Here is a 15,520-nt window from a genome sequence, read left to right as displayed (position 1 = left end):
AAAGACAATAAAAAATGTTTCTCTAAATACATTAGCAACAAAAGGAGGGCTAAGGAGAATCTCCATCCTTTATTGGATGCGGGTGGAAACATAGGTGAAAGAGGATGAGGAAAAGGCTGAGGTACTTAATGCCTTCTTTGCCTCAGTCCTTAATAGTAAGACCAATTGTACTCCAGGTACCCAGCCCCCTGAGCTGGAAGATGGGGAGCAGAATAAAACCCCCATAATCCAAGGGGAAATGGTTAGTGACCCGCTACAACACTTAGACATACACAAGTCTACGGGGCCGGATGGGATCCACCCGAGGGTACTGAGGGAGCTGGTGGAAGTGCTCATGAAGCCACTTTCAATCCTTTATCAGCAGTCCTGGCTAACCAGGGAGGTCCCAGTTGACTGGAAGTTAGCAAATGTGACGCCCATCTACAAGAAGGGCCGGAAGGAGGATCCGGGGAACTACGGGCCTGTCAGCCTGACCTTGGTGCCAGGGGAGGTTATGGAGCAGATCATCTTGAGTGCCATCATGCAGCAGGTACACGACAACCAGGTGATCAGGCCCAGTCAGCATGGGTTTATGAAAGGCAGGTCCTGCTTGACTAACCTGATTTCCTTCTATGACAAGGTGACCTGCTTAGTAGATGTTGTCTATGTAGACTTTGGTTAAGCCTTTGACACAATTTCCCACAGCATTCTCCTGGAGAAACTAGCTGGTCACGGCTTTGGTGGGTGCACTCTTTGCTGGGTAAAAAACTGGCTGGATGGCTGGGCGCAAAGAGTTGTGGTGAATGGAGTTAAATCTAGTTGGCACCTAGTCACAAGTGGTGTTGCCCAGGGCTCAGTATTGGGGCCAGTTCTGTTTAATATCTTTATCAATGATCTGGACGAGGGCATCGAGTGCACCCTCGGTAAGTTTGCAGACGACACCAAGTTGGGCAGGAGTGCTGATGTGCTTGAGGGTAGGAAGGCTCTACAGAGGGACCTGGACAGGCTGAATTGATGGGTCAAGGCCAATTGTATGAGACTCAACAAGGCTAAGTGCTGGGTCCTGGACTTGCGTCACAACAAACCCATGCAATGTTTCAGGCTTGGGGAAGAGTGGCTGGAAAGCTACCCGGTGGAAAAGAACCTGGGGGTGTTGGTCGACAGCTGGCTGAACATGAGCCGGCAGTGTGCCCAGGTGGCCAAGAAGGCCAATAGCATCCTGGCTTGTATCAGAACTAGTATGGCCAGCAGGAGTAGGGAAGTGATCGTCCCTTCGTACTCAGCACTGGTGAGGTTGTACCTTGAATACTGTGTTCCGTTTTGGGCCCCTCACTACAAGAAGGACGTTGAGGTGCTGGAGCGTGTCCAGAGAAGGGCAACGAGGCTGGTGAAGGGTCTGGAGCACAAGTCTGATGAGGAGCGGCTGAGGGAACTGGGGTTGTTTAGCCTGGAGAAAAGGAGGCTGAGGGGAGACCTCATCGCTCTTTACAACTACCTGAAAGGAGGTTGTAGCGAGGTGGGTGTCGATCTCTTCTCCCAAGTAACAAGCAATAGGACAAGAGGAAATGGCCTTAAGTTGCACTGGGGGAGGTTTAGAGTAGATATTAGGAAAAATTTCTTCACCAAAACGGCTGTCAAGCATTGGAACAGGCTGCCCAGGGAATTGGTTGAGTCACCATCCCTGGAAGTATTTAAAAGACGTGTAGATGTGGTGCTTAGGGACATGGTCTGGTGGTGGACTTGGCAGTGTTAGGTTAATGGTTGGACTTGATGGTCTTAATGTCTTTTCCAACCTAAATGATTCTATGATTCTATTCTAATATTGGAGAAGGACGCCTAAAGTCCAAGTAGATGTCTGAATCACTGCATTGAATTAATCCATAGGGTTTAATATTATTTTATATTTGTACATAAGCAACAATATACTACTTGAAAACAAAATGTATCTACTTTGTCCTTGATGTTCCAACATTTTATTTTCTTTCTAATTTTTGCTACATACTTTGTCATGACAGGGCATGAAAAACCTCATTGCAAAATCATGGTGAAAATGGTTTTTTTCATGTGAGATAATAAATATCCTCAAATATAGCAACTGTTTGGAATTCTATTTCCTGAATAATTAAAGCACCTTTCAGATTAGTGATACCTAATATTTCAGATGCGGTTATCCCCAGGGCTCTTACAGAGGCATTCAAAGGCTATATAGCCAAACACTACTATTTGGAAGGGAAATAGGAAATTAATATTTTGTATTACTAAAAAACAGGTGTCCTGGCATTACATGCCAGGCAAGTGCTGGGGGAAAACAGAGGAGAGCTTTGGGAAAGTGTTAGAAAGCAAGCTGCCAGGAAGATTATGACTTGTTCAGTACTCAGGAAATGTTATGGCAGGCCAAATGTGATTCATGGGTTGTATTTTGATACAAGAATTTTCTGCTGTTGATATTGAAAGAAGTAGTATTAGCTGTCCTATCTGATCATAAGGAACCTTTATGAGAATTGTTTTAAAAAGTATTAAGTAGTAACTATGAGTGTATCTACCTTGTCATATAACTTAGTTTCCCAAAGTCTTGAGGAAATGTTACAGAAACAAAAAGTTTTTTAGGATAAGAGGTCTTGCTTCTTGCTGTTTAGTAGTAGAGAAAGCTAAGAATGAGCAACATATTGTAAAGTATTAACTCTAATTAGATAGAGTAAAATGTCTCTTAAATATTTTCAATTTTACCTATTACAAAGGGCTGAAACGTCTCTCTCCTATGGAAGGGAGAAGAGCACCAGGTCAGGTTGTTCACCTGTGCTTGTGAACTTCACAGAAATAACTTGGAAATGAATGGAAAGGAATAAAACATCTGGAGTTGAGAGCTCTAAAAGGACCTGTAGAGGAATTAAACCAGAATTTGGTCCTTTAAATACAAAACTGCAATCTTGAAAGTCCTGCTGAGCAAATATCTGGACCTAGAAACTTAAACTCCATAGATAACTTTTTTAAATGTTTGGGTTTGTATTTAAAATTTTATTTACATTTTACTTTGTATTTAAAATTTCAGTTCTGAACTTGACTAGAAATGTATCCACCTTGACAAGGCTGATTGACTCAGCAGCTTTTTATACTAAAACCCTTTCGAAAGTATGATCCAGATATTTCTAACCTGAGCTTGATATAGTCAAAAAGCATATGCTGTTGAAGCATGCCCTCCAGGTCAACCATGTTCAGTGAAGTTCAGTAAGTTTCTTTCAAAACAGAGAGTAAAGAGATTAATCAATCAGTAGTAATCTGAGAACTTTAGGTTGAATTCCAACCCCTGCCCTTGTTTCTTGCCAGTTTTAATCTATATACCAAGAGCAAGCCTTCTGTAATAAGCTAAAAGTTATTCTCAAGAAAAATATTCTCAGTTCTTCTTGCTAAAGTTTCCTTTTTATGCAGAAAAACACTCCACTCAGGGAGAAGGAAGTTGCTTTTCTTGTCTATTTTTTTTAGAATATTGATCAGAGAGAAAAGGCCTAGGTTCAAAGCCAAGATCCAAAATACAAAATATTGAAATAACCATTGGAGCAAGGAATGGAGCCTAGTGCTGCATGAGAGTATTCTACATTAGGAGACAGAATTATGTGTCTTCTTTATAGCCCAGTGAATCCAAATTAGTTTCTGCAAAATAAAATAGCTTCAGCTCCAGGAAATCACACTGTCCCATTGCATTTAGTTCATCGTCTTCAGTTGTGGGAGAGTTCCTGCTCTAAGCAGAGAAGAAATGAGATTCGCCAACTTCAGTGCTCAAATCACCTGAGCAGCTGGAGATACTGTGGACAGCCTCATTTGTTTCTTTCTTTCTGTTGCTATTCTTTAAAGAAACAGTGACCTTCTCCTCCATTGTTAAGAAATTAAGCATGCATCTTTGGGTTTTCAGTCTGGAACACAAGATGTCTCACTCAGTACTATTGAAGATAATTAAGTCCTGGAGAGCAACATAATTTAAAACGCCCTTGTTATATATCTGTAGTGTTATATTGCTTCCAGTCAAAGCACTATTCACAGTGCTATTTTGTGTGGATCCTGATTTAAATGACATAACTTGCCTTAGATGACATATTAGAAGACAACTCACATGTTAGGTGCATACTCCAGGACTGTGAATTCTAAAATGTGGATTCTGAAGTGAAAGCCTACACTGTTTGGGTATTGCAAATGACTTGGTAGCATCCAGGTGACTAAGGAGAAAAATGTGGCAACGGAAGAAATCAGTGGGCATGTGCTCCTGTGATACTAAAGCCTGGTACTGACTGAAATCTCATTCACGTTTAAGTTTGAAACATCATCTTACATCCTTTGCAACAAATAAATTCCGTTATGGTAATTATTTTCCTAGTTTCTGAGTAACATATTTGCTACTGATTTGTCTTTTTGTCATTCATTCTTTCTAACAGCTGGTTCCAAAATTTTAGTGAAGGACCCCAGACCAGCTTTGGGAACACCAAGTCCCAAACTAAGCGGTAAGTACTTTGAGGTATATATAGTTTTAAACAATTTCTGTAGAAAAGACAACGAGAATCGATTTAGTGAAACTGCACTGAATGGCTTAGAATGAATAAAGGGCATTACGTTAACAGAACAAAAACATCATTAATTATTCTCCAATGTTTAAGTCTGTCTAGACTATATGGTATTATTTATATCCATATACAATTTGTAACTGTTATGTGATGAGAATTTTATTGATTTCACTGAAATCACTGTGTTCTGTGTAAGATTCTATGCAATTTACCCCATTCAGAAACTATATTACTCACCCAGAAATAATTTAAAGACATGTTGTTTCACAGTTTGTTTCACAGTCTTGCACTTCTTTTACATATTGCTAATTTAAATTGCTTTACCTAAATACTTCAGTATTAGCCTTCAACTTCGCTTTCAAAAAAGCTAATTTTAGCCTAGAGAAGGTAGTCTCTCTAACTCTGGCTAAAGTCAACTCCAGTTTTAACTGATTTGCTAAAGACTGTCTTTGGATATCTGGACTAGATCCAAGAGAAACCTTTCTCTGTCCCCTGAAGAGACTTTTTGAAGAGAGAAGTCTCCTTAACTAAAATTAGCCTTTGACTATAACCCTATTAAATTTCTACCAATAATGAATAACGATTTAAAAGTAATTCCTTAGCATAGGGTTGTTGGGTTTTTTTTTTTTTTTTTTTTTAACAGGTTGTACACTGCTTCAAAACTGTGTTTGTCAACGATGTGCTGCATGGTAGTCATATTATAATTTTTTTCATTCAGAAACTTTTTGTACAATCCCAATTAATTGCAAATAAAGTACATAAAGATCAGTTTTCCTGAAAGTAGGGAAATAAATTTCAGGCAGATAACAAATCAACAGCATCAGACTGTTTGCACCATGCAGTTTCCTTGCTTGCAGTTTGCAGGCCCAGTATCTAGGTGTTTTGTTTTGATGTGTTTACTTGTCAAAAAATATATATGTATATACATATACATACACAAATAAAAAACTAGGAAAGCTCTTTTACCTCCATGGGGAAAACAACCTGTCTCTGTGACCTGTAAAATAAATGATGAAGGAAGACTGTTGGGTATTCCAGTGTGCCCCAGTCTTGAATTTTGGGATATCCTAAGAGAGAAAGGGACAAGTATTCTTCTGTGTTTATCTGACGTGAGATGCCAATGCACACACGAACCCAGAGTTTTAAGTTCAGTGCTAGTGACTACAAATAATGTAAAAGTGCTGATTATAAATTAAGATTATTTGTTATAGGGATAAGTTTGATACATTTCCTTTGGAAAATGTAATAAACCCATCCTAAGTCACCTTCAATTTAACTGTTTAAATGGTATCTCATGTTAAGATTTTAAAGATTTGCATGTATCTGTTTTTACTGGATAGGTAACTTTTTTTTTTTTTTAAAAAAACCCATACTGTTCTGGAATAGCATTACTTAAATTAATCATTTCACAGTTGGATAATGATAAATATTAAATGTAAAGGTATAAATCTAGCATATTTATATTCCCTGAGGTTTATGATTTTAAATTTAATTTTAAATTAGGGGATTTTTTTTTTCTCCTGGTGAAGCTCATAATGTTTTTAAGCATTTGAAGACAAGACAAACTTCTTATATAATTTTTTCATTAGAAAAAGTGCCTAGGTAATAAAGAAGATGCTTATAATCTTTTAATGCCATTTAAATATGCTTAAAAAATTTTTGATATCTAAATCAATATTAATTTCTGCAAAATTTAATCCTAGCTGTATGTCCCTGCCTCTCTGTGCTGGCATAGAAAAGATTCTGCAGTGAGAGGAATCTGGTCTTTTGGTTACAGCTGTTAAATTAGATTTTGTGAAGTTGGTTTAATTTTAGAACATGTCCATATTTGAGGAAAGGAGCAAATGAAGGTACAGTTGTGGTTGTGTTCTTCAGTACAAATACATTTTTTTCCTAAATGTTCATACCAGGTTTCTATGCTTTATATTTGAAGATTATGCCTAATAGACTTAAAAATAGAGAGGGTAAAGTAGAGAAAATGCTAATATTTATCATATATTTTGTTGGATGCTTGACTTCATAAGTACTAAATATTGCAAAATGTATTGAAATATATTTGATGTCTGTATAGTTCCTGATGATGTATTTGCCCAAAATTATATATGGAAAGGATCTTACAATTACAAAAGCAAGAAACAGCCCATGACTTTGACAGTCACCAGTTTCAATGCAACTTCAGGAAGAGTAAATGCAACACTTACAAACAGCAATATGGAATTGCTGCTATCAGGTATGGGATAAGAAAAACTCATTTCCATGTAATTTTTTCTTCCTTATATACATTGGTTCCCTGTAACTTTATGCATAACAAACTTTTAACATCTTCTGGAAAATTTCTTAGCTTATCAAAGAAATTTTCATTCTAGTTCAGTTCCTTTTCAAAGGTAAGGATTTTTCCACCTTTTCTTTCTCTCCCTTTTTTTAATTTCCTAGGTTTTTATTATATTTTAAGTTAATAGTCAATGAGTAGTGAAAGAATCATGTTAATTCTCATGCTTATTCCTTAAATATTATAAATAAACTTAAATTACTGCTCCTGAGATTTTCTTTATTCTTAATCATACAATTTCCCTACAATAGCCTATTAATAACGAATAAGCAATATGATGAGATTGCTATGTGTTGACCTAGCAAGGCAGAGATAATGAACATGGAGAGCAAGGAGAGATGACACTTGTTAGACTAGCTGATTCGGTTGAAAAAAGTAGCTACCCTTCATGCTGTGGTTTCAGAAGAAGCCCTTGATTACAGTCTTGGTTTACGGTATTCCACAGTCCCTGCCACACAGAGCACTGTTGCCATGGTTATGTTGGCACAATATGCACAGTTCTCTATACTGTGAACCATCAGCAGAAACTACAAATATGGCTTGACAAGCAAGGAAAAAAAACCCCTGTAAAAAATGTTTGGTTTTATAGTTTTTGTTTGGTTTTCAAACTTTGTCAGTCCCTTGATTGAGACATCTCAGCCACACAGACAATGGGCTTGTCACACCATAGGAGTGGCAGGCTATAGCACAGGGGTGTGAATAAGCGTAAAAGAAACACCTGAAATCAATATTATCACTCAAAACTTAGTTTCTTGAAACTTCACCCTTTGTCTACAACACTTTTTGCAAGGACTGAAGCAGACTAAAAATTGCAGTTAGGTATAGGCTGGACACTGCTGGTTTTAATCTTGTTCATCACTTAAGGACCCCTTTCTCTGAAGTAGTTTAACAACGCTCTTTATCTCAGAGGTGTTAGCAAGGACAGAAGTGACAGAATATTAACCTGTTGGAAAAAAGGATGGGAGAAAGTTCAGCCCATATGTTTCTGAGAGGGGTGGTCTACAGGAAGCATGAAATGGGCCAAAGAATCCATGTCTCTGTCGAGTTCTTAGTTTCTAGGATCTAGTAGAGTGGTGAATTTTTGTCACTAGGTTTGTCTGTTGAAGGTATTTTGTAGGTGTCCTTTGAAGAGTCACACTTAAGAGGCCATAGATGGACTGAATGTTTAATAAAATATTTTCTGACTGGTAACCATGTTTGTTTTGACTGTGTGAATTTATTCTATCATATGATGTCTGTTTAGTTTCAGCCATGTAATTTCTATGAGGGCATTAGGTGCAGCAGATGTAGTATTTCATATTTTTAGGATTAGTAAAAGTAAAAGCTGTGTCTTCTCACCCAAACAACCTCCTCCTCCAAATAAAAAATATTCCCTCAATTGGACACAAAAGTGATTACAAATGCCCATTTTCACTCTACATACAGGCATTGCACACGTCATCAGGTAATTAGTATTATTTTCTCTCCCTATTTTGCAGATAGAAAACTGAGATCCTGTATATTGAAAGAGTATCTTAGGGCCAGGGAAGTACAGATGGATCAAAAAAGACATTTAGATGCCAGGAAGCTGATTTCTCCTATACTCAACTTGTAGGTTTCTGAAATGAAAAGTAGTTCTCTCCCTGTGCAGCACTTACTGTTTTGCATTTGCTGCATCTTTTTTTACTTCTTTTTACTTTGACACCTGTGCTTACTGTTATTATAGTATATATGTCTGTCACAAGTTAGAAATGGGCATGTTCTTTTGGTAAGGTTAGCATATGTGAAAATAGCAATGCTATTATAGGGATTAAGAGAAGAAAAAGGTACAACTTTTACTTGTTTATTTGGCTCAGATTAAACACTCTCTTGTAGACCGGGTAACCAGTTGTCAGCTCTGAAGAAGCACATCGACCTTTCACCAAGAAACGCTTGCGAATCCACCATTGTAAACTAGCAGAGAACAGTGGTGCCTTGGTCTGTGGAATAATTTTTCTCTATGCTCTTTTTCGAGTGTACATACATAATGTTCATGCCCATGTACACACACCACAGCCCTCAGCCTCATGCAGTATTTCCTAATGTACATTAACAACATACATCCATGGCAGATGTGATTGATTTTTTTTCCCCAAGTTCCACATGATTTCTAGATGTACACTGTCCAAGCTCTTGAAGTGACCAAACACTGTGTGATAATGTTAACGCAGTCCTGAAGACAAGAGAATAAACCCTATCTTTTCAAGGCACTTTCATTTGAGCTCAGTGCAGTGTTAACATGAAAGTAAGTCTGCTTGTTAGCTCAGAGATGATTTCTATATAATGATAGCTCCTATAGGGCAATCACCTATCCTTAATGTGGAGAAGGCTTTTATTCTGTGAATTTAGGCATGTAAATGAGACACATGAATTAGGAATCTCATTGCCCTGTCTCTTACTGCAGCTTCTGAAGAGATCTAGGAAGTTTGCATCTTAACCTGAATTGAACTTTTGAGATGCCCATCTCACCATAGTCTGTAGTTAGAGCCTAGAGTGAATAAACTAATGGAGAGGACAAAGTTAAATGTCTTTTCTTAGTTGGGATATATCTGGGCATGTGATCTGTTTCCAATTTATAAGTTTTTGTTTTTCTCAGATTAGCAGCCAGCAAGACAGATGTGACCATGCTTTTTCTTCTCTGGAATTCATTTTAACACAATAACATCACCCACCATTTCCTTCTGACCATGTATACAAAACTCTATTGGTCTGAAAACTCTGCTGTCTCCCAGATTGTCTTTTTGCAGCACTGCAGTCCAATATTAAGCTATTTGGTTGTGCCAGCATTTCTTCCTTCTCTACCTTGAGATGCAAAGAGCACTAAACACCTGGGTATTTCCTTCCTTCCACTACTGTGTTAGCTAGTGGTTTTGTGCAGCCTTAGTTATATTTTTTCCACTGGAGAGTGTAGTGGGTTGATCTTCGCTGGATGCCAGCTGCCCACCAAGCTGCTCTTTCACTCCCCTTCCTCGACTGGACAGGGGAAGAAAAATATGACGAAAGGCTCGTGGGTCGAGATAAGGACAGGGAGAGATCACTCACCAATTACCATCACAGGGAAAACAGGCTCAACTTGGGGAAATGAATTTAATTTATTGCCAATCAAATCAGAGTAGGGTAATGAGAAATAAACCCAAATCTTAAAACGACTTCCCCCCATGTCTCCCCTCTTCCTGGACTCAACTTCACTCCCAATTTCTCTACCTCCTCCCTTCCTAGCAGCACAGGGGGACGGGGAATGGGAGTTGCAGTCAGTTCATCACATGTTGTCTCTGCTGCTCCTTCCTCCTCACTCTCTTCCCCTGCTCCAGTGTGGGGTCCCACCCACGGGAGACAGTCCTTCATGAACTTCTATAATGTGAGTCCTTCCCACAGGCTGCTGTTCTTCATGAATTGCTCCAGTGTGAGTCCTTTCCACAGGGTGCAGTCCTTCAGGAACAGACTGTTCCAGCATGGGTCCCCCACAGGGTCACAAGTCCTGCCAGCAAATCTGCTCCAGCCACAGGTCCTGCCAGGAGCCTGCTCCAGCACAGGCTTCCCATGGGGTCACAGCCTCTTTTGGACATCCACCTGCTTCAGTGTGGGGTCCTCTACGGGCTGCAAGTGGATATCTGCTCCACCATTCACCTCCATGGGCTGCAGGGGGACAACCTGCCTCACCATGGTCTTCACCATGGGCTACAGGAGAATCTCTGCTCCAGCACGTGGAGCACCTCCTCCCCCTCCTTCTTCACTGACCTTGGTGTCTGCAGAGTTGTTTCTTTCACATATTCTCACTCCTCTCTTCTGGCTGCTGTTGCGCTGCATTTTTTTTCCCCTTCTTGAATATGTTATCACAAAGGCGCTACCACCATCGCTGATTGGCATGGCCTTGGTCAGTGATAGGTCCATCTTGGAGCTGGCTGACATTGACTCTGTCAGACATGGGGGAAGCTTTTAGCATTTTGTCACAGAAGCCACCTCTGCAGTCCCCCACTACCAAAACCTTGCCACGCAAACCCAATACAGAGAGCCAGTACCTTCTCCTACGTCTCAGTGCTGTCTTCAGTTCTTGTTCACATCACAGAATTTGGATGAACATAAAAATGGGAAATGACCAAAATTAAGGGTACTGCTATGTTACTGGAGTTTTCAGTTAATAAAAAGAGATCTAGTTTATTTCATGTGCAGCTAATACATACTAACTAAATCTAATCTGAACATCCACATTTTTGTTATATTATTTTGATAAAAAAAAAAAAAAAAAAAAAAAAAAAGGGGGGTGAAAGACTGTTTAATTCTAATTCATTTACAGTATGAAGTCTCTTCTGTGATGTATTGAGTCAATAAATCAGTGAATTTTAATTTCTGTTTGGTGGAATTTTCTGGAGGTGGATGTATAATTGTTTGGGGTTTATTTTCTTTTTCTTGGTTTTGGTTTTAGTTTTGTTTCTGTGAAAGTTTTAGCCATCATTAGCTTTTGTTCATGTAAAGTGCAATATAACCTTGCGTGATTCTACAAACAGAAGACTTCATGTAAAATGAACAGTAATTTCAGTGCCCTGCCAGAAAGGAAATGATCATACTAGAGAGGTCTTCTATTTAAAATCTGAAGTTTTAAACCATTAATTGATAACAATGGTTAAAAATGTGTGTGGGGAAAAATCTTGACTGTATTTTCACTATTCACCATTGTCTTTGTAAGGGAATATTAAATCACTAAACATATCGTACTATTTTATTTTCATTCTCCAGATTAACAAATAAGGTTATTTGGGTTCTAAATATTTCTTCTGCAGGAATGAAAATGAGTCAATTAATTATGCCTACAAAGTAAATAAGGTTATATACAAGTCTTGTCATTGTCTGGAAGAACCTGTGTCGTAATATTGACTGATGAAGAACAATTCCATTTTTTGAGATATTTTCAAATTTAGAAATTTTTAATTTAACACCAGCTTTTAGAAAAGCATTTAGATGTCGATGTTGCTATATCATCTTCTTTTACCTGATGACTAAATTACAAATATTGAAAGTGGGAGTGGGGATGTGAAGTTCAAATACACTCTGCTTGATTCAGAACAGTATTTTCCATCTCAAATCAGATTACTGTCAATGTTTATTCTGTCTAAGGCTTGTTATCAAAACTGTTAAGTAACATCTGTGTGTATAGGGTTTCCCTTCCGTCCTCTCTACAGGCTAAGCTAAAAGCAGTTTCTATTGAAATCCTATGATAATTGAAATAATTTCACAAAAGAATGTGTCTTGCTAAAATAAAATGTTGATAACAATGCTACCTATTCTTCCTGCTTTCCCTTTTTAAGGCAAGAGATTAAATGCTTATTCTTAAAGATGAAATTATTTCTCTACTCAACACAAATATAAATTTTTAAAACTATATTCTACAGGAGTGTATAAAAGCCAGGAAGCTCGGTTAATGCTCCACATATATCTCATTAAAGCACCCTCCCATACATCTGTGAGCAAGTTGAAAGAGGAAAAATGGGCTATGGATGGTTTTGTGAGTATATTTCTGCTACAAAAGAGAGAGAAAGATTTTTTTTGTTTGAAATCATGCTGGTGTTCTACACCCAAAAAATCCTGAGACATATCAAATGGAATCTTGTTATCAATGCTGATTCATTAAATGAAATGAAAATTTTATTATAAGATATAGGAGACCAGTCTGGGAGAAAATATGGGACTAGTTATACTGTGCAGGCACAATTATAATGCATGTTAACACAGAAGCCTTTCTCTTACTTGTCTTTGATTTTTATTCCAATATATTGAGAAATTTTATCATGATAATAGAATATCAATTTATAATAATATTATAATACATAATATTAATATAATAGCAATTTTTATCATTAGGCTAGCTGTCATGTTTTACTTTTTGGTATTATTTTTAGAAATACCATGAAAAAGCTGGGCTGTTATGTGTATGGGGAAAACAAAATAGATTGCTCCAATTAAGCATTAAGCCCCTTGGAGGTTCTGGGGCTGAGCTTATTCTTTAAAAGGGAGAAGAAGAGAGCACATAACTGAGAGGAGGAGAGGTGAAGGAGAGGGGGAAGAAAAAGAAGCAACAGCCCATGTGGCTGGGATGTGTTCAAACCATGAAAAGGAAATCCCTTCAGACAACATACAGGAAAAACAAATATTGCCCAAGATAGTGCTAAGGGTGGAAAAAGCTGAGCATGTTGGGGGCCTGAAACAATTTATTTGCCAGAGAAGAAAGTAGATTTTTCAGAAAAGAAAGGGCCTAAAATAATTTAGATGATGATGAACACTCATACATCCCTATTACACCATCTTATTTTTCAAGGGATCTGTTTGTTTTCTTATGTTTCACCTACTGGTAAAGCACTACAGGGACACTGATATGGGTGCACATGCCAAAAGAAGAGAAGAGGTGTACATTGAAGTGTACGCATAAATTTATATTTGTATAGCTCATGGCACTGCTTCAGTAATAATTTAAAAAAAGGTGCAAAACCAAAACCAAAGCAAAAAAACCTAAACCGCTTAAACAATAAATATACTGGTAAAAGGGCTTAACTTCCTTGGTTTGTACAAACTTCAGGCTTCATGAGCATGCTCCTGAGGTGAAAAAAATATGGTAAAAGTAAGAAATTTACTTTCAGACTTCTAAATGTACAAAAGTACACAGTACAGTCCCTACTTTCCATATGCTATTTACATACTGTTCTTATTTGACCTTTTTTTTTTTAAATCTTGGAATAGCTCACACAAGCTGCTTTACCCCTAAGTAAGAAATTCACTTGAGAAATGCACCCTTTCTTACGTGAAAACATAGCTTCAGGTCATTCCTGAAGACGTACTGTTGCCTTCAGAAAGGGAAGCTTAGGGGAAAATGTTGAAGGAACCTGCCTTGGGACCGCTGAATTTAAACCTAATAACTATCCTGGGAAGCAAGTACCTGTAAATTTGAATACAGTGTGTTAGTTTAGAACGTACTTACCCTGATAAGGGAGATATTCATAGGATCACAACCCTTTCCTCCCTCTCACAAGTCTTTTAGTTTATACTAGCATATTTTGCTCTTGTACCAAAGCCTCATTCAATATTCTTCTGGTCTACAGATGTTTAATTAAGTAATTATTGGGATGAGCACTGCGTAAGAACAAAGAAACTAACTGTCAATTGAATACAAGGTCTTTTTTGTTTGGTTTTAAAGTAATTATTAAAACCTCGCATTTTATTACTTGTAATACTTATATTACTTGCATGCTTAGGATTATCTACAATATAACTTTTGCCATCTACTTCCTAAACAAATCAGATAATTATGAAGCATGTAAAATACTTAGAAATACTGACATGTTAAATTGCCAGAAACATTAAGTTTTGTTGGTTTTAAAAAATAATACAGTTAAAGGTAGTATAAGGTAGTATATGTGGCCATAAGCCATCATGTCTAAGTTGTGCCTTTAACAGTTCTGTCTTTTCTTTTGAACTTTATAGACTTCCTAGAGAAAAGAAGCTGTTTTTAATGGGGAATAACAGCTACCAGTCAAGCATATTAAGTTAACTCTCTTCCAAATAGATACTTGTAACAAACTTTTCCCCATTTAATTCAGAGTACTTTTTGTTTACAGGTTTCTGCTGAACCTGATGGAGCAACATATGTTTTTCAAGGATTCATCCAGGGTAAAGATTATGGACAATTTGGACTTCAAAGATTAGGTATTCAGCAAAGTTTATGCCAGTTCATTGTTCCATATTCTGTTTTATTAAGTCCAGTAGTATAAGTACACTTGCAGAATGTTATCAGTATTAACATTTTATAGAATATTGAGATATTCATATCTTTAAAATCTCATTTAAGTAGTACTTACAAAGAGTGTTTTGTCAGAAGTTATAGTTAAGATGCCTTGTTAAGATGCAATGTACTGCTTAGTATAGTTATACATGTTATGTTTTAGGCAATGTTTTTCTATGAATATGTGTAAAAATGCATTTAGTTTCACTTCTTAGTAACTATTTAGAAAGCCCATGTTATAGAATGCTCTCCTACAGTGATCTCTTGCTCATGGTGCTGAAAAAACATTTCACCTAAACATTTGCTAGAACAGTGAAACTGCTAAATATTTGCAAGTAAATCTTTATGTTACTCTTATGAAGAACAAAATCTTACTTACTTGATAAGAATTTCTTTCCTAAAAATTGATTTCCTGTTCTATACATTCAGTTCTACACCAAACTAATAGTCCTTATTTATCCTTTCTTGGAGAAGACAGCTCTGGTAACAGAACTCTGGTAACAACATTCTGTTGTGGTTTTTAACAAAAAGAATTTAATTTACTTTTCTGATACTGTCTTAAGAACTGTGATATTTCTCCTTCAACAAGAATTTGAATTTAGTTAATACTGAATTCCCGAATGATAAATGAATCATAGAATAGTTTGGGTTGGAAGGGACCTTTAAAGGTCATCTAGTCCACCCCCCCTGCCGTGGGGGGTTCAACTGATCTTCAACTAAATCAGGTTGCTCAGAGCCCCGTCCAACCTGACCTTGGATGTTTCCAGGGATGGGGCATCCACCACCTCTCTGGACAACCTGTGCCAGTGTTTCACTACCCTCATCGTAAAAAATTTCTCCCTTATATCTAGTCTAAATCTACCCCCCCTTTAGTTT

General features: G+C 37.5%; 1 protein-coding gene across 1 annotated transcript in view; it reads left to right on the top strand.

The window, feature by feature from the left end:
* CSMD3 (CUB and Sushi multiple domains 3) overlaps positions 1-15,520 on the top strand; it is an 838,052-nt gene that overhangs the window by 816,683 nt on the left and 5,849 nt on the right. Inside the window, exons 66-69 of the mRNA XM_009277245.2 lie at positions 4,404-4,469; positions 6,601-6,759; positions 12,264-12,376; positions 14,481-14,568. Coding sequence (XP_009275520.1) covers positions 4,404-4,469; positions 6,601-6,759; positions 12,264-12,376; positions 14,481-14,568 — 426 coding nt within the window. The remainder of the gene's footprint in view (positions 1-4,403; positions 4,470-6,600; positions 6,760-12,263; positions 12,377-14,480; positions 14,569-15,520) is intronic.

The sequence above is a fragment of the Aptenodytes forsteri genome, unplaced genomic scaffold (genome assembly GCF_000699145.1).
Source record: "Aptenodytes forsteri isolate BGI_AS27 unplaced genomic scaffold, ASM69914v1 Scaffold49, whole genome shotgun sequence".
NCBI classification, from domain to species: Eukaryota; Metazoa; Chordata; class Aves; order Sphenisciformes; family Spheniscidae; genus Aptenodytes; species Aptenodytes forsteri.
The sequence above is the reverse complement of the archived record's forward strand: the minus strand, read 5'-3'. Positions and strand labels throughout refer to the sequence as shown.